Here is a 27,518-nt window from a genome sequence, read left to right as displayed (position 1 = left end):
GTTTCCAGTGGCCCTGCTACCCGCCCAAGCCCCTAGGGGGTGCCCATTCCCGCGGAATAGCTGCTCAGCACCACCAGCCCCCTAGAAGAGCCCCTGCAGCCCAGAAAAGCTGCAACAAGCTTGGCCAGACTGTGAAAAGATCTGCCTACATTCTCAGGCCATCCTTCTGAGTTGGGCTGCCCTAGGGAAGAGACTCTTAGGTTCTCAGTGACCCAGATAGCTGCTCCAGCCCCCAGGGGGCACTGCACTCCTGAGGAACAGCTGCCCAACACCGCCAACCCCCTGCAAGGACCCCACAGCCTAAAAACACCAGAGCAAGTTCTGCATGACCAAGTGAAATCTGCTACCATCGTGGTGTGGACCTCCCAGTCCTGTCTGCCCTCAGGAAGTCCTCCTTTGCTTCAAAGAAACACTGTTAGCCCCATCAACACTCCAGAAAAGCCACACTGCCTCAAAAAAGATTGACCAACAACGCCAGCCCTCATGAAATATTCCACGGCAGTGACAAGGCAAACACTGCCCGATCACGGAGAGTACAACTCCCTCAGGAGAAAGAAAACAACAAGCAAGATGAAGAAGCAGAGAAACCACCCCCAGTCAAACCAACAGGAGAACTCACCTAATACAGTCAACAATGAAACAGATCTCTGCAGTCTGACAGACCTGGAGTTCAAAAGAGAAATAGTGAAAATACTGAAGGAATTAAGAGAAGATATGAACAGTAATGCAGATACCCTCAGAAAGGAACTAGAAAATATAAGGAGGAGCCAGAGAAACTAGAACATTCATTTGCAGAGATGCCAAACTGAACTAAGGGCAGTAAAAACCAGAATGAATAATGCAGAAGAACGAATCAGTGATATGGAAGATAGAATAATGGAAATCACTCAATCCGGTCAACAGACAGAAAACCGAATCAAAAAACTGGAAAGCAATATAAGAGACCTATGGGATAATATAAAGTGGGCCAATCTACGCATAATAGGAATTCCAGAAGGAGTAGAAAAAGATAAGGGTATGGAAAATATATTTGAAGAAATTATCGATGGCAACTTCCCAAAGCTAAAGGATACTGGGTTCAAGATACAAGAAGCACAGAGGGCCCCAAACAAACTGAACCCAAACAGACCCACAGCAAGACACATCATAATAAAAATGGCAAAAGTTAGAGATAAAGAGAGGATCCTAAAGGCAGCAAGAGAAAAACAGAATGTTACCTACAAGGCAGCAAGAGAAAAACAGAATGATAAAGAGAGGATCCTAAAATCAGCAAGAGAAAAACAGAATGTTACCATAAGAATATCAGCTGACTTCTCTACAGAAACACTACAGGCCAGGAGGGAATGGCAAGAGATATTTAAAGTGCTAAAAGGAAAAAATATGCAACCTAGAATACTCTATCCAGCAAGAATATCATTTAAAATAGAAGGGGAAATAAAAATTTTTTCCAACAAACAAAAACTTAAAAGAATACTGCAACACAAAACCCAGGTTAAAGGAAATATTGAAAGGGCTTCTCTAAACCAAAAAGAAAGGAAGGAAAGGGGAGAAAAAAGAAAAGAAAAAAAAAAAAGAAGAGGAAGAACTAGGACTGAGGAAACTGCAATCAGAGAGCAGTCACTCAAATAAGCCAGCATACAGATTTAATCATGAACAGGCCTCAAACAAAATAAAATTAAAAAGGAAAAAAATAAAAAGAGTCAATCAAAACCATAAAATGTGGGCAAGGGATGTTAGGAAGTAAATAACCCTTTTTGTTTGTTTGTATGTTTCTCTTCTTAATTTTAATATAGTAATGAAGTATTTGAACTTACAGGACCATCAGGCTAAAACACACAATTATGGGAAGGGGTTAGCATACTTAAAAAACAGGGCAACCACAAGCCAAAACCAAATATTGCATTTGCAAAAAATGAAAAAAAAAAATACACTCAAGCAGATAATAACAGGAGACCATCCAACCAAAAAAAAAAAAAAAAGAAAGGAAGAATGGAGAACCATAGAATCAACTGGAACACGAGGTTCAAATGGCAATAAATAATCATCTATCAATTATCACCTTAAATGTCAATGGACTGAACGCCCCAGTCAAAAGACACAGAGTGGCTGAGTGGATAAAAAGGCAAAACCTTCAATATGCTGCCTACAAGAAACTCACCTTAGGACAAAAGATACATATAGATTGAAAGTGAAAGGGTGGGGAAAAATATTTCACGCCAATAGACATGACAGAAAAGCAGGAGTCGCAACGCTCATATCAGACAAAATAGACTTTAAAACAAAAGACATAAAGAAAGACAAAGAAGGACACTACTTAAGGATTAAGGGATCCATCCAAGGAGAGGATGTTACTATCGTCAACATATATGCCCCAAATACAGGAGCACCCAGATACATACAACAAATATTAACAGACATAAAGGGAGATATTGATGAGAATACAATCATAGTAGGAGACCTTAATACCCCCCTCACATCATGGACAGATCCTCTAGACAGAAAACCAATAAAGCAACAGAGATCCTAAAGGAAACAATAGAAAAGTTAGACTTCATTGATATCTTCAGGACACTACATCCAAAAAAAGCAGAATACACATTCTTCTCAAATGCTCATGGAACATTCTCAAGAATCGACCACATATTGGGACACAAAGCGAATCTCAATAAATTTAGGAGCACAGAAATTATCTCAAGTATCTTCTCTGACCACAATGCCATGAAATTAGAAATCAACCATGGGAAAAGGAAAGAGAAAAAACCTACTGCATGGAGACTAAACAACATGCTACTAAAAAACCAATGGGTCAATGAGGAAATCAAGAAGGAAATTAAAAACTACCTTGAAACAAATGATAATGAAGACACAACTGCTCAAAATCTATGGGATGCTGCGAAAGCAGTGCTCAGAGGGAAATTGATAGCAATACAGGCCTTTCTCAAAAAAGAAGAAAGATCCCAAATTGACAACTTAACCCTCCACCTAAATGAATTAGAAAAAGAAGAACAAAAAAGGCCTAAAGTCAGCAGAAGGAAGGAAATTATAAAGATCAAAGAAGAAATCAATAAAATAGAGACTCAAAAAACAACAGAGAAAATTAATAAAACCAAGAGCTGGTTCTTTGAAAAGATAAACAAAATTGACAAACCCCTGGCCAGACTCACTAAAAAGAGGAGAGGAAGAACCCAAAGAACCAAAATTAGAAATGAAAAAGGAGAAATCACAACGGATACAGCAGAAATACAAAAAACCATAAGAGAATACTATGAACAACTATATGGCAACAAGTTTGACAATCTGGAAGAAATGGACAATCTTCTAGAATCTTACACCTTCCAAAGCTGAATCAAGTAGAAACAGACCAACTGAACAGACCAATCACTAGAAATGAAATTGAAGAGGTCATAAAATCACTCCCTACAAATAAAAGTCCAGGACCAGATGGCTTCACAGGTGAATTTTATCAAACATATAAAGAGGAATTGGTGCCCATCCTCCTTAAACTCTTTCAAAAGGTTGAAGAAGAAGGAATACTCCCAAAGACATTCTATGATGCCACCATCACCCTCATTCCAAAACCAGAGATACCACCAAAAAAGAAAACTATCGCCCAATATCATTGATGAATATAGATGCAAAAATTCTCAACAAAATCTTAGCCAACCGAATCCAACAACATACCAAAAAAATTATACACCATGACCAGGTTGGGTTCATCCCAGGTTCACAAGGATGGTTCAACATACGCAAATCAATCAGCATCATACACCACATTAACAAAAAAAGTCAAAAATCATATGATCATCTCAATAGACGCAGAAAAAGCATTTGACAAAGTCCAACATCCATTCATGATCAAGACCCTCGCCCAAGTGGGTATAGAGGGAACATTCCTGAATATAATCAAAGCCATTTATGAGAAACCCACAGCAAATATAATACTCAATGGGGAAAAACTGAAAACCTTCTCACTCAAATCTGGAACAAGACAGGGATGCCCACTCTCACCACTGCTCTTCACCATCGTTTTGGAAGTCCTAGCCACTGCAATTAGACAAACAAAAGAAATAAAAGGCATCCATATAGGAAGAGAAGAGATCAAACTGTCACTGTATGCAGATGACATGATACTATACATAGAAAACCCTAAGGACTCAACCCCAAAACTACTTGAACTGATTCATAAATTCAGCAAAGTAGCAGGATATAAGATTAACATTCAGAAGTCAGTTGCATTTCTGTATACCAGCAATGAAATATTAGAAAAGGAATACAAAAATACAATACCTTTTAAAATTGCACCTCACAAAATCAAATACCTCGGAATACACCTGACCAAGGAGGTAAAGGACCTATATGCTGAGAACTATAAAACTTTAATCAAAGAAATCAAAGAAGATGTAAAGAAATGGAAAGATATTCCATGTTCCTGGATTGGGAAAATCAATATTGTAAAAATGGCCATACTACCCAAAGCAATCTACAGATTCAATGCAATCCCTATCCAATTACCCACGACATTTTTCACAGAACTAGAACAAACAATCCAAACATTTATATGGAACCACAAAAGACCCAGAATCGCCAAAGCAATCCTGAGAAACAAAAACCAAGCAGGAGGCATAACTCTCCCAGACCTCAAGAAATACTACAAAGCCACAGTCATCAAAACAGTGTGGGACTGGTATCAAAACAGACAGACAGACCAATGGAACACAATAGAGAATCCGGAAATAAACCCTGACACCTATGGTCAATTAATCTTTGACAAGGGAGGCAAGAACATCAAATGGGAAAAAGAAAGTCTATTCAGCAAGCATTGCTGGGAAACCTGGACAGCTGCATGCAAAGCAATGAAACTAGAGCACACTCTCACACCATGCACAAAAATAAACTCACAATGGCTGAAAGACTTAAATATACGACAGGACACCATCAAACTCCTAGAAGAAAACATAGGCAAAACACTCTCTGACATCAACATCATGAATATTTTCTCAGGTCAGTCTCCCAAAGCAATCGAAATTAGAGCAAAAATAAACCCATGGGACCTCATCAAACTGAAAAGCTTTTGCACAGCAAAGGAAACCCAAAAGAAAACAAAAAGACAACTTACAGAATGGGAGAAAATAGTTTCAAATGATGCAACCGACAAAGGCTTAATCTCTAGAATATATAAACAACTTATACAACCCAACAGCAAAAAAGCCAATCAATCAATGGAAAAATGGGCAAAAGACCTGAATAGACATTTCTCCAAAGAAGATATACAGATGGCCAACAAACACATGAAGAAGTGCTCAACATCGCTGGTTATAAGAGAAATGCAAATCAAAACTACCATGAGATACCACCTCACACCAGTCAGAATGGCCATCATTAATAAATCCACAAATAACAAGTGCTGGAGGGGCTGTGGAGAAAAGGGAACCCTCCTGCACTGTTGGTGGGAATGTAAACTGGTACAGCCACTATAGAGAACAGTTTGGAGATACCTTAGAAATCTATACATAGAACTTCCATATGACCCCGCAATCCCACTCTTGGGCATCTATCTGGACAAAACTCTACTTAAAAGAGACACGTGCACCCGCATGTTCATTGCAGCACTATTCACAATAGCCAAGACATGGAAACAACCCAAATGTCCATCGACAGATGATTGGATTCGGAAGATGTGGTATATATACACAATGGAATACTACTCAGCCATAAAAAAGAATGACATAATGCCATTTGCAGCAACATGGATGGAGCTAGAGAACCTCATACTGAGTGAAATGAGCCAGAAAGACAAAGACAAATACCAGATGATATCACTTATAACTGGAATCTAATATCCAGCACAAATGAACATCTCCTTAGAAAAGAAAATCATGGACTTGGAGAAGAGACTTGTGGCTGCCTGATGGGAGGGGGAGGGGGAGGGAGTGGGAGGGATCAGGAGCTTGGGCTTATCAGACACAACTTAGAATAGATTTACAAGGAGATCCTGCTGAATAGCATTGAGAACTTTGTCTAGATACTCATGTTGCAACAGAAGAAAGGCTGGGGGAAAAATGTAATTGTAATGTATACATGTAAGGATAACCTGACCCCCTTGCTGTACAGTGGGAAAATTAAAAAAAAAAAAAAAAGAAAAGATGAGGGGAGACCAGAGTTATAGATTCAGGAGTGCAGTCTTAAGAGTAATTCTCAAATATATTTTAGCCAAGTTGTAGGATGACTATTAAGGGGAGACCTCTTTTTTCTCCCTTTCACTTGTATATGTATGCCCCATAGTAAAAAGATGAATGCATGCATCACTGTTTTCAAAGATGACTATAACCAGAATCTATTTGAGAGTATATAAACTAACTCAAGTCCACCTAAATATACGTGTTTTCTCTGTCTCTTAATGGCTTCATTTACAAATACTCTAATTTTAGGCTCCTAAACACTTCTTTTATATGTTCCTCCTCTTCTTCACTACAGATCCTGACTATTTTAAGTCTTCCTTCATCTCTGTCTTGAACCATTGTCTTCACCAATTCAACATGACTGTGTTTTTATCCCCCTCCAATCTACCATCCACATTGAGGCCAGAGTAAACTTTCTAAAATATTACTCCAGTCATGTCATTCCTTAGTTTAAAAATTCTTCAACAGTTTGCCAACACCGGCAAATAAAGCAAAAATACTCCAAGCTCTAGTCTCACATGTAATACTATAGTATCCCACCCTCTCCTATGTCCTATGTGCCTACCATGTCCCAGGCTACACCAAATGCTTTATACACACACATTATCTCGTTTAATTCTTACAACCACCATATGAATGATTTTTCTTATTTTACAGAAAACCACAACTTAAACAGTTTAAGTGACTTGCTCAACGTCCTTCTATACCTAGCGTCAGCATCATTCAAACTAAGGTCTAACTCTGAAGCTTGTGTTCTTCACTTCACATTATATTGCCTCTGTTTTAGGTCAGAACTTTAGAATGTTCAATAACAAAAAAAAAAAAAAAAGACAGGCATAAATGTTTGGTGTCTCAGACCATTAGAGCTCAACTATTGAAAAATAGTCTGTCATTCCTTTTCAGTTAATTCATTTGTATTCATGGTTCTTCAAATGCTGATAGTGTGTGTCATGTTGTACAGCTGAGAGAATACACTACTCCAGTAAGTTTTATGATTGAAGTTAAGCTAAAGTCTTTAAAACATAGTTTTAGAAACTTTGGTATAAGAGGTTAGTAGAGTATGATGAAGCTTAAGGCAGTGATTTGTTGGGGGTTTTTTTGTTTTGTTTTGTTTTTGGCCATGCCCATGGCATGAGGGAATTCCCAGGCCAAAGACTGAACCCGAGTCATAGCAATGACAATACCAGATCCTCAACCCAATGAGCCACCAGGGAACTCTTAGGCAGTGGTTCTTAAATGCAGATTGTATCAGAAGCATCCAGAGAACTTGATAAAGTCAAGCACACCACCCTCAGGGTTTTTAATTCAGTAGGTCTGAGGCTGCATTTCAAGTTATTTCCCATGTGATAATAACACTGTTAGTCTTCGGGTCACATTTTGCGAATCACTGGCTTTTGAGAAACACAGTACAGCAGATGCTATGTGTGAAGTATTTGTATTCTTTTCTTTTCCTCTGCTCACCAACTCATATTCTTTGACAACAAAAATTAAGAAATCTTTTGAAGAATACCTGTTCACAAAAAAAAGCAGCATAGGTCACAGAAGTGATTTGGATCTGGTGTTGCTGTGGCTGTGGTGTAGGCCGGCAGCTGCAGCTGTGATTCGACCTCTGGGAACTTCCCTATGCTGCAGGCGTGACCATAAAAAGGAAAAAAAAAAAAAATCGGGTAACTCTTTCACTCTGGCAGAACACACATTTCTTTTTCTCTTTATTTATACATCATTTAAATCCAAAGCAATGACAGCTTAAAATAAGAGACACAGTTACAGTAAAATAAAAACAACTGTCTCTGATCTCATTGTTTCGGCTTGAAAAATAAAGAACTGTAATATCTGAACTACTTTAATGCCTCTTTACGACTTAAAATTCAGAAGGGATTCATACTGAAGGGTAATTCATGATATTCAGTATACAAATTTAGAAAAATAGATTTTAGAGAGGGAGACATGAAAGTCAGCATCACCGCTCTCTCCTACAAAGTACCCAATTACAAATATATCATATGACTGTATATATATATATATATATTTTTTTTTTTTGGTCTTTTTGCATTTTCTAGGGCCGCTCCCACGGCATATGGAGATTCCCAGGCTAGGGGTCTAATTGGAGCTGCAGCCGCCAGCCTACGCCAGAGCCACAGCAATGCCAGATCCGAGTCATGTCTGCGACCTACACCACAGCTCACGGCAATGCCAGATCCTTAACCCACTGAGCAAGGCCAGGTATTAAACCCACAACCTCATGGTTCCTAGTCGGATTCGTTAGCCACTGAGCCATGACGGGAACTCCTCATATGACTATATTGCAGTGTCCATCTAGGTGGCCAGAACAAGGTGTGGGATTGAGAGGAATGTTCCTCTAACATTAACTAATTGTTCTTTATATGCCAGATACTTTCACTAAGGTGCGAGTCAGAAGACTGATCCTTTAGGACAGCTCTCACACTAACTAGCTGGGTCATTCTGGATCAACAATATAGCCTCTCTGAGTCTCTTTTTCCTTTTCTGCAAAACAACGATATTATCACATTTCTCATCTCCCTAATTGTTGGGTATTACTTTCATCACACCAGAGAAATGCTATTCTCTTGCCTATATAATCACATTGGCTATAGGAACAGCACTGTTTTTAATTCTTAACTAATTCTGTCTGAATCCTCACTTTAAGCCTATTTGAGAAAAAAACTATTACAAATACCAGCTTTTTGACAAGTCAATGACATAAAGAAGGAATATTATTTAGCCACTGGTAACCTAAGAAACAGAAAAACTAAAATAAATTAGTAAGATCTAAACAACCAAAGGAAAAAAAAAAAAAGAGGGGATACTGATCAAACAGATTTAACAACAAATGCAAAGTCTGAACTTTATTTGGACCCTGATTCAAACAAACTAGCTATAAAAGGATATCTGGGAGATAATCAAGAAAATATTGATACAAACTAGAGAATTGATATTATGGAATAGTGTTAATTTTGTTAAGGGTGGTAAAACAATGAAATATCCTTACTGTTTTTACAAACACATCCTGAAGTAGTAGTTAGGGATAAAATGCTATTATTTCTGGAATTTGATTTAAAATACTTCAGCAAACACAACAGAGTATAGAAAAATGTTTCTTATGGTTAAATCTACATGCTGAGAACAGAGGAGTTTCTTATCCTATTATCTCTAATGTATATTTGAAGATTTATATAATAAAATGTTTAAAAATATATAATATCAGACTTACAGCAACTTAACCCCAAACGTCACTAAAATATGCAAGCCTTCCAATGGGATAATAGTCCATCAAAGAGTCATGGCCTTAAAATCAAGTGTTAATGTTTCACAAAAATAGCTATGATCAAGATACATTTCTTATTAGTAAACTTACCTCCGGTGTAGTGACTCTGAAAATTTAAGGCTGGCATAAATAAATTCTTTAACTTGAATGTATATATGAGGCACTGACTGAGACATGGGGAATTTCTTTGGGAAGGGTTGCTGTTGAAAGAAAAACAAAATTGATTTTTTTTTGAAATTTTGGAAAAAGATACTCTAATCGCCTAAAATGTTAAAATTAAATTGATTTCACATTTGAATAGTTAATACCTGCATCTTAAAAGTCTATTGTTATATTTCTACATTATTTTTGACATTTTAAAGAGAACCAAAATATTTCTGAAGAAAATAATGTGGCAATTTACCTATTTATTTCTGGCCTTTCTTTTCTTTTCTTTTTTTTTTTTTTTTTCAGCATGAAGAAGTTCCTGGGCCAGGTATAAGATTCACGCCACAGCAGTGACAACGCCAGATCCTTAACCATTAAGGAACTCCTACTTTTTAAATCCTATAATGACTTCTAACAAGTAGAGAAAGCATATACCAATATCTCTCTGTGTTCTGATGATAAGTATCCTGCAGGAGATCATTAATTGCCTGCTTCTTTGCTTCCATACATCATGTAAGAATCTGCTTGTGTTTGAAAGTTATAGGCCAGCTTCCTGGCCCAATGTCATTAAATAATTCTAAAACTCACTTCACTTGATTGAATTGATGCCAATTCAAGAAGATATCCATTTCATTCTATAACTCCTAGAGTACCTTTTAGTAGCTTTCTGGCCAGTATACCATCAAACACTAGTATGCAGCTAATGGCTTACGGTGTGCTTCTTCATGAAAATGCTTTATCAGCCAACATCTATTAGCAAATTCTCAGTCTCCAAGAGGTAAAACTTCTCCAAGATTTTTACCAAAATCCCTTTATTTATACTTCATGAAGACTAATCTATGCTTCCATCTTCACATTTATCGCAGCTTAGTTTTACATAATTGAAAGTACCCTCGCCAAAGTCACCAATGACTTCACAGGTATTAAATCCAATAAACTTTTGGTGTTACCTGATTTAGCTGAGGCATCTGACACAATGGGCTCCCTCTTGCTTCTTAAATGATCTCAGTGTAGGGTACCCATGCCCTACACTGGTTTTCTCATTTCTCTACCTTCTCTGTATCTCCCCCTCTAGCCATCCCTTAACTATTGCTGCTCCTTAGGGTTCTATCCTATGCCTTCTTCTCTTCTTACCACAAAGACTATCCTTGGAGAATCTCGTCTATTCTCAGGACATTAACTACCATGCAAGAGCCAGTATCTCCCAATCTACAACTCTAAGCCAAATCTTTCTCCTAAAGTCCGAATCTGTATATCTAACCACCAATTAAACACTTCCATTTGGCTATAACATTTGAGACATACTCAAAAGATCCAAAAGTCGTCCGTTCCTTCTAAATCTGCTCCTCTTGTGTTTCCTATCTTAGTGAATGCCACCACCATCCAAGGTAGAAACTTGGCTATGAGACATGCCCCCTATCTTCATCATCTCTCATATGCAAATTATAATCAACTCCTGTCATTTCCACCTCTTAAATATCTGAAATAGGTTCCAGAGCAGTAACTCCCATTCAGGGGACCAATTTCTCTTACCAAGATAACCTCAACAATCCCCTAGCTGGTCTCCCAGCCTTACTCTTATCCAATCCATTCCCTACACATTAGCAAGAGAGATCTTTCTAAAGCATAAATCTGATTATGTTTTTACTGCTTGAAACCTGGTGGTGACTTATCATACCCATCACCCTGTTTACAAGGCTTATTATGGTCTGGCCCTTTCAACTTTATCTTCATTTTCTGAACTTCATCTCTTGTACTTTATCAACCTTGTACTTTATACTATGAAATTATAGCCTTTCTGTATGCTGTTTCTTTTATCTTGAGCAGGTTCAACTTCTGTGAACTGTAATTTCCTATTTCTTTTATCAATCCCTCACTTGACTATAAGTTCCTTGACAGCAGAGACTAAAAAACTAGCACCATGCACAGGGTCTAATAGATAATAGGTTAATATAGGTATTCTTAGGTATCTCCAGCAGAAGGAAACTTAAAATTCGCTGGTAGTGAAAACATCTGCAGAGTGCAGTTTCTCTCCAAAATTGGTAGATGTAGAGATTAATTCCCAAATTTAGAGATTGAATTAGGAGTACTATAAAGATCAACTAGAGTTGCTATTCTTCAAAATCATCTTATTATAAGAGATAGCTTACTTCCAATTTATATTTTCAGAAAATTAATCCAGTATTATCTGAAAGACATTTCAGGTTTAAGAATTTATTTTAATGACATTAAAGACAATATGAATATGTTCTTATTTTAGCCAGAGTTCTAGTTAGCATAGCTATCTGCAAAAAGACAGATTTTTGCATATATGTTCAGTTTTACTCATAATTTCCACAAAACACAATAACTAAAGTTATTCGAGAGATAATTTTACATCTTTTCTAATCATTTTAATTGATAATTATATTTAAATTAGGAAAAAATTAAAAACATACACATAAAACCAAGAGAATATTACTAAATAACTTCTGGGATTTCTAAGTTATCACAGTAAAATTTTCCATTTGGCTTTTGCCTTAATGATAGTTCTTTTTTTTTTTTTGTCTTTTTGTCTTTTTTTGTTGTTGTTGTTGTTGCTATTTCTTGGGCCGCTCCCGCGGCATATGGAGGTTCCCAGGCTAGGGGTCGAATCGGAGCTGTAGCCACCGGCCTACGCCAGAGCCACAGCAACTCGGGATCCGAGCCGCATCTGCAACCTACACCACAGCTCACGGCAACGCCGGATCGTTAACCCACTGAGCAAGGGCAGGGACTGAACCCGCAACCTCATGGTTCCTAGTCGGATTCGTTAACCACTGAGCCACGACGGGAACTCCTGATAGTTCTTTTTAATGATGAGTAATACATTAACCAATGAATACAATTCCTAATAAGCTTACTCCTAAGAGATATGTATATTCTGGAGCATCATACAAGCAAAGTCAAATATCCGTTTAACTATAAACCTATTTAGAAAGTTTAGTGTAATTAGATGGGACATTAGAGATTATTTAGTTCAACTTCCTCATTTGACAGATGAGGCACAAAGGCCCAAACAGGCTAAGTCACTTGCCCGTAATAGCCAAGGACAGACCTGGCACATGGATCCAGACCTAATCCAGTACTCTGCATATAGATGCTATATCCTGAACAAACTTATTACCAGTACCTAAAACAAAACCAAACAAAGCCATGAGACAGAGAATATTCTGGTAATATTTTTTTACAGGGAAACTTTGGTTGATGTTTCAAAAATACAGACTGACGGACTTTTTTATGTATTAGAATACAATTAGGTATATGCAATGGTAGTGTTAGCTATAACCTAAGAGCTATGCATTTAATTACTTTTTCCCATATTTAGTGACTATTACACATAGTATTTTTAGCTTATGTACTTAAAAAATATAATAAAAATTTACAGTCACAATCCACACAATTCATTTGGAATTCACTCTTCTTCACCATGAAGGGATACAAATGTAGAAAAGGACTAAAGAGTTGGAAAAATAATTTTAAAAAAAGAATAAGGGGAAAAAACAAGAATAAAGAGAATGAAAAAGGTGACAATAATAGAAAATATGATACTCTTTTCCCATGAGATCTAATTCTACCCAGAGACCCTGGATTGGTGTGCATGTTTCTGTGGACATGTGCAATTGTGTTTTCTCAGAATACTCTATATGCTGGTCTATTTCCTTTCTTTATCCTGTCTTTTGTTCAGCTATCTTAACTCCAAATATATATATATATATTTTGTTTTTGCTCTTTAGTGCCATACCTGCAGCATATCAAAGTTCCCAGGCTAGGGGTCGAATCGGAGCTATAGCTGCCGGTCTCTGCTATAGACACAGCAATGTGGGATTTGAGCCACATCTACAACCTACACCGCAGCTCTGATGAAACCAGAGTCCCGGTCCACTGAGTAAGGCCAGGGATTGAACCTGGATCCTCATGGATACTAGTTGGATTTGTTTCTGCTGCTCCACAATGGGAACTCCCGAAATATATATTATTACTTTAGAAAAAAATCTGCAGGTGGCTACTGCCATCCTTCAACTCTTACTTACTCAAGATAAACTTTCTGTATATTTCTAGAAAAAAAGCCACAAAATAAGATCTTCCACAATGATGGAAATTTCGAAGAAATTCTTTCACTACAATATTCTTTTATTCCTATAATCTACTCAACATTTAGCATATCTAATTTGAAGTCCACTTAATGTTATAACAGCTGTCCTGGGAATCCACCTAACATTTGGGTCAACTGTCCTAGTATCCCTAGAAAAGTCCCTTCTTAACCTCACCAAAACAGTAGTAATAACAGTAGTAGTAACATAACCTTCAAAAATTAACAAAACATAATTAGTTTTCTTAACACAAAACAACAAAATCCTCAAAAGAACTATTTTCACTTACAATGTCAGCTTAATTATGTAGCAATAAATATAACTAACTCATTTTTAAGAAAATTCTTGAACTAAGAACTAGTTTGTACCTTTTCAAGGTCTGGATCTTGAAAGGGAAATTTACTGATGACTACTTTATATTCTTCTTCACTAACAATAGGAATGGGGCTATAATTATCTTCTTCAAAAATGTCCCTGTTAAGAAAGATGAGAGAATTGAGAATATATTAGAAAAAACATTATAGGGTGCTTTAGGATAATACTTTTTAAAAAAACCCAGTGATTACAAAATCATTTTCTGTTTGTCAGTTAAAGGTCTAAATAGGAAAATAGTGCCTAATCATTCAGAATTCTAACATTCAATACCAAAGTCTGTTCCTCAAAATTAATGTGCAATCTCATCTTCCCATCCTCTCAGCACATTAGTTTCTGTTTTCTGGTCTAGAACAATTCTTGACATGATACAATCTGAACAAACTCATTACCTATAACTATAAACAAAGTTATGAGATGAAGAGTATCCCTGTCATATTTCTTGATAGGAACAACTCTCAAGTTGAATGTCTTTTGTCTTCTCTTTCTTACTAGATCATAAGCTTCCAGAAGATAAAAACACTATCTTCTATTCTTTGTCTCTCATAGTGTCAGAAACGTACCTTTTATTTCATGTATTTGTTGTCTTTTTAGGGCCGCACCTGCGCATGTGGAAGTTCCCAGGCTAGGGGTTGAATTGGAGCTTCCAGCTTATGCCACAGCCATAGCAACACAACCTACACTGCAGCTCATGGCAACACCGGATCCTTAACCCACTGAGCGAGGCCAGGTATCAAAATTGCATCCTCAGAGATACCAGTCGGGTTCGTTACCACTGAACCATAACAGGAACTCCCCAAAAGGACCTTTTATACTTAAGACAGGCACAGACATTTACTACTCACCAGATATCCATGTGCTCTATCCTACACAGGCCCCTTGCAAATAGGCAGTCATATGCCTAGTTTTAGCCACTCGACTGTAAATACAAGTTACATGTGTTGCTTCAGGTCTAAAGCATTTATGAATTAACTATGGGACCGTCCAACCCAGGGTGATAGGGGAGACCACTACGTTGAGAAGGGAGAATCACAAATGCCAACAGCCTGGATCTTGGATTACTAGACTCAATATGGACTTCTGTGTGATTGAGAAATAAAATGCCTGTGTTCATTCAATGATACTTTGGGCATTTTTTTTTTTGTCTTTTTGCCATTTCTTGGGCCACTCCCGAGGCATATAGAGGTTCCCAGGCTAGGGGTCCAATCAGAGCTGTAGCCGCTGGCCTACGTCAGAGCCACAGCAACACGGGATCCGAGCCACCTCTGCAACCTGCACCACAGCTCACAGCAATGCCAGATCCTTAACCCACTGAGCAAGGCCAGGCATCGAACCCACAACCTCATGGTTTCTAGTCGGATTCATTAACCATTGAGCCACGATGGGAACTCCAGAGACTCTGGGAATTTTTGTTACTTCAGCATAATTCAGCCTCTCCTAGTATACCTGCTGTCCAATCAACTTCCTTTTAATCAGTAATTCAGTCCAATTAATATTTATTGAGCACCTGTGGCATAGGCCAGCAGCTATAGCTGCAATTCGACTCCTAGCCTGGGAATTTCCATATGCTTCAGGTGTAGCCCTAAGAAGACAAAACAAAGCAAAACAAAACCTAAGCAAGAGTTCCTGTTGTGGCTCAGTGGGTTAAGAACCTGATATAGTATCCATGAGGATGTGGGTTCGATCCCTGGCCTTGTTCAGTGAGTTAAGGATCCAGCGTTGCTGCCAGATGCAGCATAGGTAACAGATGCAGCTTGGATCCAGTGTTGCTGTGGCTGTGGTGTAAGCCTGCAGTTGCAGCTCTGATTCAACCCCTAGCCTGGGAACTTCCAAATGCTGCTGGTGCAGTTGAAAAAGAAAAAAAAAAAAAAATCTAAGCAAAAACCATGACCCAGAACACTCTGAATGCAGAAGTCAAACTATATGTAGGAATTACAACTGACATGCTATCATTGCTCTCTACCATTACAATGGAGGATAATTGTTAATCCTATCTCTTTTGAATGAACCCATTAGCTTTTCAGAGAGAAAACAAAACTTCTTGTTTCCCCAATCTTGAGGAGCAATCTCACTACTAACTAGAAGTTTTAAGATAGATAAGGGAGAATAACTGGCTCAGCACAAATCTATTAACAACTAGAAAAATTTAAACAGTCTTCTAAAAAGGGTAAGTTAATAACATCAATCCTATAAGTAAAGACATGTATATGTATATACACCTTATCAGCACATTACATTATAGCATGTATATTATAGATTACCACCCCATCAATAAACACAACTTCTACTTCTAAAATAAAATATCAAAAATTGTTAATACTTATATGACTCATCTAAAACTGTCAATTACTCATTTGGGACAATATCCTGACAAGATCACTCCTAAAGGATGTTAATACAAAAAGCTTAAATGAGGATTCATTTGATCTTGTATTACGTTATAAATCACTTAGGTATTTTAAAAAGATTTCTATCACAGTATTCAGAAAGTCAGTCCTCTATAGTTTTGAAAACTGATGGGGTAAATGACACATTGATGTTAAATCATTTAATGTATTTTTATTTTAATTTCATCAATTATTATTGCCACATTGTTTCTATCATATTTTGGGTAACCTAGATATAAGCTCTCAAGATTGATTTTTTTCTCTTGAAAGAAAGAAAAAAGGAAGGAAGGAAGAGAAAGAGGGAGGCATGAAGAGAGAGAAGAAAGTTTTTAGAATTTAAAAAGGAGGGAACAGTAGTTCCCATTGTGGCTCAGCAGTTAATGAACCTGACTGGCATCTGTGAGGACACAGGTCTGATCCCTGGCCTTGCTCAGTGGGTTAAGGATGTGGCATTGCCGTAAGCTGTGGTGTAGGCTTCAGACTTGGCTTGGACCCCGCTTTGCTGTAGCTCTGGCATAAGCCGGCAGCTACATCCCCAATTGGACCTCTAGCCTGGGAACCTCCATATGCCTTGGGTGCTGCCCTAAAAAATATATAAATAAATAAATAAAAAGGAGGGAGCTGATTTCTCTTTTCATGGCAAAAAAAATTGTATAGATATTAAAATACTTTGTGCCCTGCAGGCAAGTGGTTAACAAAAGTAATCTTCCTAATTAGACACTTAAAGATTTTTAATTTAAAAACTATATTGTTTGTAAAAATAGCACTTTCCCCAAACAAAATTTAAAAGCCATAAATTTCTGTCTCTAGTATTAGATACCTTTGAATACTTATAGTCTCATATTTAATCATTCACTGCAAAAACTACAGAGATTATAACTAAAAGTAATACAATTAAAAACTGATTGTAACTGGTATAGTTACTGCGAAAAACAGTATGGAGCTCGCTCAAAATATTAAACATTCATTTACCATATAATCCAGCAATTTCACTTCTGGGTATATGCCCAAACAAACTGAAAGGAGGGACCCAAACAGATAACTCTATATCAATGTTCACAACAGCATTTTTCACAACTGCCAAAAAGTGAAAATAACCCAAACATTCATTAAGTGGATGAATGGTTAAAGTGTGGTATACATAATGGAATATTATTCAACCTGAAAAATGAATGAAATTCTGATACATGCTACAACATGGATGAACCCTAAAGATATTATGCTAAGTCAAACAATCCAGACATACAAAAAACAGACAAATCCAGACCCAAAAACCAAGCATTATATGATTCCACTTATATAAAGTACCTAGGAGTCAAATTCATAGAGACAAAATGGAACAGTGATTGTCAGGGACTAGAAGAGAATGGGAGTTACTGTTTAATAGGTACAGAGTTTGAGTTTGGGAAGATAAATAGTTGTGGAAAAGGATGGCGGTAATGGTTGCAACAATGTGAAAGTACTAAATGCCACTGAACTATATATACTCATAAAGGGTTAAAATGGTAAATTTTATGTTATGTATATTTACAATAAAAATTACTATAAGCTTTTTTATTGCTAAATACAAAAACAATTACTTTAGCATTTGACAAACTTTTCATCACATTAAGGCACCATGATTTAGACTAACCTGAAAACTCCAGCCCATTTCTTAAGCAATGTTTCATTGTATTGATCTCTTATTTCAAATAAAAGGTCAAAAAGTCGGTTCACTGGAAAACCATAACCCTAAAACACATACACAAAAAAGCAGATAAACAAGTCAAACAGAGATATTCATTTTTTTAAAGCTCAGAATACTGGAGAAGTATTTGAGGTGAGCACATACCACACTGTGTGCCATTCCAAAAGTATGAAAAAAAGATAACCTTTTGACTTTCTACTAAGTTGTAACAGGTAATAAAGAGTCTAGAAAGAGTTTTATGAAGCTGGAATAATTTTTCTATTTCTTTTCTCTCTTTTTGGTCTGGATCACATTGTTAGCCTTAAAAAATATTCCAAGTCAGAACTGGAAAAAAAGTTCAAGATTAATGATCTCTATAACTGGGTCTTGGGAAGTATCTTAAATAAGATACAAGAAGAAAAGGGAATTCATTCTGTCTGAAACATGCTGGCTTCCTTCTGCATCCTCAATTTAACAACAAATTTGTTGTATAGGGGAAAGACACATCTTTATCAAACATACACTCCAAAACTTTACTCCTTTACAACTCCAAATCTACTGAAATCTTACCCACATCAGGACCAAACGTTTCTGCCTGCCTTAGAAAGTTGTCCGTCTTCTCCTTCCAGCCTTATCTCATCATCTTTGGTCTCAATTCTATCTCCTCCTGTAGGAATTGCTTCATGGATTATCTACTCACTTTGCTGTATCTTTAACTTCCACTAGCTCCTTACTCGTCAATAAATAAGCTAAATTTCCTCCCATCTTTAAACTAAGAACAACCAAAGAAAACAAAAAAGCCCTCACTCAATTTTCAGTGCCCTGCAGCTGCCTCCCTCTTTCACTCCTTTCACAGTCAAACCTACTACAATCTAACTACCATTCCTATTCCTTTATTGAAATTGCTCTCAACAAGTCACAGATTATCTCCTACATATAAAATTCCATGACCTCTCACTATTTTGCCTCTCTTTCTTAAAACTCTTCTGCAACACCATTCTCTCTCCTTGTTCTCCTTTTATCTATGAATAATCCTTCTGGATTCCTTTTTTCTTCTATCTCCATCCTTCAATCTTCTCTCCTAGCTCCCTAGGGCAATCTTAAGTCAATTGACTTCAAACAAAACAAATTCTCTGGTTATACTCAATCTGTATAGCTAGATCTCTATCAATTCCAAATATTTACTTTCAACACCTACTAGACATCTCCAGTTAGTCTGCCAATAAGCACATGAAAGTTAACTTATCTCTTTCTTTTCAAACTAAACCAAGGGTTCTTCCTATTTCCTACCCCTGATAATAGTTCTATCATCTGTCCAACTTACTAGGAAAGAAAGCTGAAAATCATCAAAGTGCCCCCAAAACAAACATATCTAATCAGTCATCAAATTCTTTTGATTTTACCTGCTTTACAAATCTACTTCAAATCCATTGTTCTTCTCCATCATTTACTACCTTTCTTTCTTTCAGAAGTCCTCCCAGTATCACCACTTTATTACAGGTCCTTAACACCTCTTTCCTAGAGTGTTTTAAGAGCTTCCTAAACTGAAATTCCAACCATCTGCCTCTTTCAATTCAATCTATTGCCCAGACACTTAAAATTATCATCTAAAAATGCAAATCTAATCATGTCATCCTCCTGATTTAAAAACTACAGAAGACTTCTAAAGCCCCACAAGACCTGCCACAATCTGGCTCAAACCACCTTATCAATTTTATACCACTATTTGCCCTTCTTTTCTCATACTCAAATACCACAGTTTCTAACACCATCAGCTGGTCAGCCATTCTAATGCCCACTATACCGTATCTCTATCTACAGTCAACACATGCTGTTTTATCTGCCATTAATGCCCTTCCCTTCATATCTACTTGCTGAACTCATACTTTAAAATCCAACTCTTATTTCAACTTACAGTATAGCCTTTCCCAATTCCTGAAATCAAACTTGTCATTGTCTCTTCTGAGAGGCCAAAGCTCTTTGCTATATTACTAAATTAGTATGTCTAATTATACATTTTATTTGTTTAAACTAAACTGAATTTCTTGAAGCCAAGAATTTTTATGTCCTTATTGTCCTACAGATTTTTATGTCTATCATGGTATATATGATCTGGCTGCTTGCATATAGTGGGTGCTCAAAAACGTTAATGAATGGGAGTTCCTGTTGTGACTCAGCGGTTAACGAACCCAACAAGGATCCATGAGGACACAGGTTCAATCGCTGGCCTCACTCAGTGGGTTAAGGATCCAGCATTGCCATGAGTTGTGGTGAACGGTGCAGATGCAGTTCAGCTCCTGAGTTGCTGTAGCTATGAAGTAGGCTGGCAGCTACAGCTCCAATTGGACCCCTAGCCTGGGAACGTCCATATGCCATGAGGGCGGCCCTAAAAAGACAAAAAGACAAAAAAAAAGTTAATGAATGAATCAATAAATGATTATTTTGATTTGCTTAATAGGCAGCAAGCAGAACTATGAACAGGCTAATTTTTTTTTTGTACTTTATTGTTTAGTCAGCTTTGTTTTAAAGGATAAAATAATGACTTTTTTAAAAGAAAAATTTCTTTAGCGTGACAAAGTGCCAATTTTAAAAACTAAGTATTATACAATATTCTCTAGTTAGTTAAAATTTAATTAGAAAAGACCATCCCCAACTCTTCAATTAATAAGTATAACTTGAAAAATCAGCATTTACTAATTCAGAATAAGATCCACTTAATAATCAGCTTGTCAATCTTCAGTGAAATGAAAATACTACAGGATTTCTGAATAAAAAGGACTGGTTTATTTTCCTCAAACTTACTTCAAAGAAGTAAGATTAGAAGGTTTATTTACAAGGTTTATGCACCCATCACTGCTGCTTTTCTAATGCTTCTATTACCTGAATATTGTCTATTACTCTTCTTTGACTCTCTGCAGTTCCCTGGAACCATATCAAGTACTCTAGATTCAACTGTACTTTAAGTGCCAACCCAAGAACAGTTTGTTATGATTTTTAAAAGAGAGATAAAGAGCTTGCATCAGAATATTAATCAGTGCTGCTACCCATATCAACAAAGTCTGTTACCAAAAAAAAAAAAAAAAAGCCAACCAAACTACATTTTGTACTTGGTGACGGAGTTGATTTACATTCTGACAGAAGTTTCTTTTCATTATGGATCCATGACAAACCATCTGTAGACTGGCGGTCCCTGGAACCACACTTTAAGTAGCAATGCTTTGAGTCATTATGGCTAGCAAAGCTCCCTCAAGTTACTAGAAATAAGCCCAAAATATTAAGGCTGTCTTTAATAAAACTCACCAAACTTTTCCTGCAGAGAGATCAGTATTACAGGTACATTAGTCACAAAATTTATGAAAGCAAAAAAACCCCACATTATTCTGGTATTACTGTATAAGCCATACTAATTAATAAAGATGAAGGCAATATAATAATTTACTAAAGGAGCTTGTGGAATCTTCTTAGGTTTAAGAATAAAATAAACAACTATTATTCTAGGATGGAAAGACTCTTGTGATAAAGGAAATAGTTTGGCATTTCCCAAAGCATTTAAATGAAGCTCTAGATCTGAAAGATGTTCTAAGGGGAAAAAAAGATTTAAGTGTCAAATACATTAGACAAGTGCTGCATAATCACCTTCCTTTTGGAAATTAGCTCTGAGCCAGGTTTCCAGTAGAGAAATCTGTTTTACTTCACTCAGTATTTATCACACTTTGGAAAATGCTGGTCTATATTTCATGCAAAGTTATTCCAACAATAAAAATCCCATAAATTTAAGCATGAAAACCAAATGCAATCAATTCTTTATTACCTATGATCAAGGAGGAGGGACAAGCTTGAAAGTTTGATACTGAAAACCACAAAGATATTGAGTTTTGAGATAATTCAGCTCTAATCTTAGTTTAAAAAGAAAAAAACAAAACCCTCAAAGTAAAGTGATCTGCTCACAGTCAAGGCACACCTGAAATTAGGAAGGAAATGAGTATATACAGCTTTCAAACTAGTATGTGTTTTCATATATAGTATCACATTTAAAACTCAAAATAATTCTGAAAACTAATAATTAATAAACCCATTTTTCACAAATGAGGATCTGAAGTTTACAAAACTTACAGGCATACAATTAATCAATAGCAAATGTTGAACGTAAACTCTAGGTCTTTGGGATTCCACAGCTCATGTTCATTATCCTCAGGCAGAACTTTAATCTTCGAATTTCTAGTTCAAGGTTCTTTCCACTAAACTGTACACTTTTTTTTTAACTGCAAAAATACTTTGTTCTAATAGAATGGCAGGTTATTTTTTTTCCAGCTTTACATGAGATATAATTGATAAATAAAAATCACATCTCTTTAAATGTACAATGTGATGATTTGATACACATATATTATGAAATTATTACCACAATCAAGCTAATTAACATATCCCTCACCTGACTAGTACTTTAAAAGACATTAATATTCCCTGAGCTCTGTCCAAGTTTTCTAAGGTGGTATGAAAAGTCCTGCCTAATAGGGGAAGACCAAAACATAAGTAAACATTTGGTTACTGCTAATTTACTTCCATTACTCTGCAGTAAAATAAATGAGTGTGGTCTATATTTTGCATAGCTTTAAGTGCTCAAACAGCCATTAGTAGAATATTAGATTATCACCTACCTGCAAAGTATCTGCAAATATTACGATGAGATTCTTCAGCTCCAAAACAAGATCAGGATCAGTGCAGTAAGACTGGAAGAGTGAAGGGTGGGTAGGGGTAGAAAAACACACACCAGAGTCATCTGGTTAAAAACTAAGAAATAAAATACTAGGTTTTTTCCATTAATTTGCCTGACTTACAACAAATTTAAAATCTTGGTTTTTTAGGTCCATAGTTGGCTTCCTCTATTCAGTAAAAAATTCTGAGGAAAAGATCATAACATGATATATCTAAAGTATCTGTATTATATGAAAAGAAATTTTCCTGAAATTTGCACACACTAAACTTTACACAAAGCAATGATGCCTACATTTCTAAAACTCTTCAGATTTTAAGGAACTAGTTATTTCAAGTTGAAAAAATGGTTTATACATAGACCACATATTTCTATTTTTTAATTATTTACTTATTTATTATAAAAGACATACAATCAATATATTACTTTCTCTAATATAGGAAATGACAATTTAAGTATTTTCTTAGTAATTCACCAAAGAAAAATAATTTCAAAGGGATAGTGAAATTCACTCTTGTCCCCTTAACTGCATTTGATAAGATTTTGAGGGTGTGTGCTGCATTTCATACATTATGATTTCATGTATGATGTCACGGAATTAATAGGAAGCTTACTGTAATATCACATATTCACAGCTGGCCTGAAGATAAACCATGATACAATGTATTGTTCTTTATTATAATATGTTAGAAAAAGTTGTAGTTCATTGGATAAACTGTGTATTGAGAATCTATGTCCCTAATAAATAAAAATATATTTATAATCTACATATCACTTAAACTAATAATCATCCTTCAAAATATTTTTAATCTCTATTCTCAATAACAAAATTATAAAAAACAGATTACAAAATTTTAAGTTCGGGGATATTTACTGAAGGTAAACTACCACAACTGTCTTAAAAAAGCCTATGTTGAGCAATTATTAATTTCAAAAGTCCTTATAACACTATGATATATATTTCCACAAAATGTATATAATAAAAATATTTTATCATTTTACCTTCATTTATAAAAAATTTCATTATTTCAAATGAGTTCAAATTCTGACAATGGCATACTTTTAAAAAAATTTATAACCGTACTACGGGAAACAAATTATAAACATTGAAGAACAAGTTCTATTGAATTTTAATGGTGGAGTTTATTTTGGAAACAAAGAATTCGGAATGATAATTAAAAACCCTTTCTTCATAGTGCTTTTCAGGGATCTAATGAAGAGGTCAGTTGAGACTAATGAGACCAGCTTAATTCTTCATTTTCTATAATGCTGAACTAAAAGTGTCTTCAGAGGCCCCAGTCAGTTGCTAAATCACAAGCCAATGAGCCTGACATTACTACTTCCAAATCTGAGCAATTACCCAAAAAATGCAGAACCGATGGAGGTTCAGTTTTCTTCTGACATTATGCATTTTAGAAGTTCTTGAATTAAATGAATTAAAAATTTAGTAACATAAATTGTCTGACTTACTGAATGAGCTCTAAGGACAGCAATTATCTTTGAGAGGGCCATGTTCCAAAGTTCATCAGTGTATGCCCTGGTTACTAATCCTTGAGTCACATGTAAAATGTGATCTTCCACCACAAAGAACCTAAAAAAGTAATTACCAAAATAACATGAGTTTAAAAAAAATTAAAACAAACAAAATAATTAGTTCTGACATTTAATATAAAAATAATATTTATTTCCATATTTGATACATACCCTACAATTTGAGTGAAATATCTTCTATAGCCATCAACTGTTTCATGCTTTAAATGAAAAATAAAAATCAATTTAAAGCAATAAATACCAGAAACATAAAAGTAAGTTCCAAATGAGTAGAACATTTATTAACAAATATTTACTGAGAGTCCCACTGCATGCTGCGTACATCTTTAATGTACCAGGGTATACAATGATAAATAACAAAAAGTCTTTATCCCTCATGGATCTTTCATTTAAAAGGAGAGGACAATAAACAAAGTAAAAAGTCAATATGATTTCAATACGATTGGTTTTTCAGTAGCCTAGTTCAAGTCACCATCATCTGTCATTTGGACTATTACGTCATTCTCCTACCTAGTCAGTCTTCCAAGCTTTCAAGCTTGCTCCCTACAGTCTATTCTCCATAAAGCTGCCAGAATGACACTTCCAGAACAGTAAGCAAATAATTATATCTTCTGCTAAAAACTCAAAATGGCTTAAAGACTTAAATATAAGACAAGACACCATAAAACACTTGGAAGAGAACATACACTAATATTCTTTGACATCAACTGTACAAATGTTTTCTTAGGTCAGTCTCCCAAAACAATAGAAATAAAAACAAGAATAAACAAATGGGACCTAATCAGACTTGCAAGCTTTTGCATAGCAAAGGAAACCATCGAAAAAAAAAAAAAAAAAGACAACCTATAGAACGGGAGAAAATAGTTTCAAACTATGAAACTGACAAGGACCTAATCTCCAAAATATACCAACAACTCATACAAATCAACAGTAAAAACACAAACTCAGCTGAAAAAGAAGACATTTCTCCAAAGAAGACATATGGATGGCCAACAGACACATGAAAAATGCTCAACATCACTAATTATCAGAGACATGCAAATCAAAACTACAATGAGGTACAACCTCACACAGGTCAGAATGGCCATCACTAGTAACTCTACAAATAAATGCTGGAGAGGGTGTGGAGAAAACGGAACCCTCCTACACTGTTGGTGGGAATGTAACTTGGTACAACTGCTATGGAAAACAACACAGAGGTACCTCAGAAAACAAAATACAGAACTATCCTATGATCCAGCAATTCCACTCCTGGGCAAATATCCTGGACAAAGCTTTGACTGAAAAAGATTCATGAACCCCAATGTTCACCGCAGCACTATTAACAATAGTTAAGACATGGAAACAACCTAAATTTCCAACAACAGATGAATGAATTAGAAAGATGTGATACATATACACATTGGAATACTACTCAGGCATAAAAAAGAACAGAATAATGCCATTTGCAGCAACATGGATGAAACTAGACGCTCTCATACTAAGTGAAGTTAAGTCAGAAAGGGAAAGATAAATACCATATGATATCAATTCTATGTGGGACCTAATATATGGCACAAATGAACCTATCTACAGAAAAGAAACAAACTCATAGACATGGAAAAGAGACTTGTGGTTGCCAAGGGGGAGGCAGGGACTGGCAGTCTGGCGTAAGTAGATGAAAACTATTGCATCTGTAATAGATAAGCAATGAGATTCTGCTGTATAGCACAGGAAACTATATCTGATCCCTTGTGATGGAACATAATGGAGGGTAATGTGGAAAAAAAGAACATATATGAGGATACAGGATATGATGACGTACCCTGTCATGGCTCAGTGGTTAACAAACCCGACTAGCATCCATAAGGAAGTGGGTTCGATCCCTGGCCTCACTCAGTGGGTTGGGGATCCGGCGTTGCCGTGAGCTATGGTATTGCCTTGGGTGTGGCCCGGGTGTGGCCCCAAAAAGACAAAAGACAAAAAAAAAAAAAAAGAATGTATATGGATGTATGGCTGGGTCACTTTGTTCTGCAGCAGAAACTGACAGAACACTGTAAATCAACTGTAAGAAAAAAGTTTTTTAAATAAAATGAAATGAAAAAATAAATAACAAGAGTAATCTATGATGCTAGTATAAAAAGGCTCCCACTTGCCTCTGTAGCTGCCACTTTTCAGCTAATTTTATACCCAATTTGACTATTCATAAAAGTTAATGTAATCCTACATACACAAGGAAGACTGCTTAGAGATCAGTTGGTGAGTCAAGTTAGACCGAATTTGCTTAAATAAGGATTAACTTACACTTCCCTGATTAAAAATGTTATTGAACATCTTTTCATGGGCTTAACTGTCATCTGTGTTATCTTTGGTAAAATGTCTATTTGAATCTTTTGTCCATTAGTCTGTATTTAGTTAGTTATGCAAGTTTTTTCTCTATTCTGGATACAAGCCTTTTATTAGACATGAGTTTTGCAAGTATTTTCTCTCCATCTGTGTCTTGTCTTTTCATTTTCTTGACAATGCCTTGTCAAGGGAAGAAGTTTTCATTTTGATGTTCAGTCTATCAATTTCTATCTTTTATGGCTCATGCTTTACATATATCTCCTAAGAAAACACTGCTTAATCCATCATAAAGATTTTATTTTATTACCCAAAGATTTTAATGTTTGTTTTTTCAAAAAAAAAAAAAGTTTCACAACTTTAGCGCTTATATTTGGGTCCATAATTCATTTTCTGAATTCCTAAATGAGGTAAGAGTCAATATTCAGTTTTTGCATATGGCTAATTTCATTCTCTTGTAGTCAAGAAGACTTACTTTGTACATGTACTGTTTTTATGAGTTTTCATAGTTAACATCTAGTCACACACCTATCACCATAACCAACATACAGAATAGTTCCATACTGACCTGGGTTTTTTTTCACATTATAGATAATTTTATTTCAATGTTTTCTTTCTTTCTTTTTTTAAATCTTTTTGTCTTTTTGTCTTTTAGGGCCACACTGGCAGTATATGGAGGTTCCCAGGCTAGGGGTTGAATCAGAGCTGTAGCCGCTGGCCTATGCCACAGCCACAGCAATGCGGGATCTGAGCCCTGTCTGCGACCTACACCACAGCTCAGA

The 27,518-nt window shown here is 36.0% G+C and overlaps 1 protein-coding gene across 2 annotated transcripts in view; it reads right to left on the bottom strand.

The window, feature by feature from the left end:
* Positions 1 to 27,518, bottom strand: part of EXOC6 (exocyst complex component 6) — a 229,115-nt gene that overhangs the window by 102,474 nt on the left and 99,123 nt on the right. For both annotated transcript variants that reach the window (XM_047759791.1, XM_047759790.1), the window contains exons 10-15: positions 24,568 to 24,614; positions 24,334 to 24,454; positions 22,808 to 22,879; positions 18,117 to 18,214; positions 14,093 to 14,198; positions 9,556 to 9,665 (exon numbers count right to left, since the gene is read on the bottom strand). In XM_047759791.1, the coding sequence (XP_047615747.1) occupies positions 9,556 to 9,665; positions 14,093 to 14,198; positions 18,117 to 18,214; positions 22,808 to 22,879; positions 24,334 to 24,454; positions 24,568 to 24,614 (554 nt within the window). The remainder of the gene's footprint in view (positions 1 to 9,555; positions 9,666 to 14,092; positions 14,199 to 18,116; positions 18,215 to 22,807; positions 22,880 to 24,333; positions 24,455 to 24,567; positions 24,615 to 27,518) is intronic.

This window comes from Phacochoerus africanus, chromosome 15 (assembly GCF_016906955.1).
Source record: "Phacochoerus africanus isolate WHEZ1 chromosome 15, ROS_Pafr_v1, whole genome shotgun sequence".
NCBI lineage: Eukaryota > Metazoa > Chordata > Mammalia > Artiodactyla > Suidae > Phacochoerus > Phacochoerus africanus.
The sequence above is the reverse complement of the archived record's forward strand: the minus strand, read 5'-3'. Positions and strand labels throughout refer to the sequence as shown.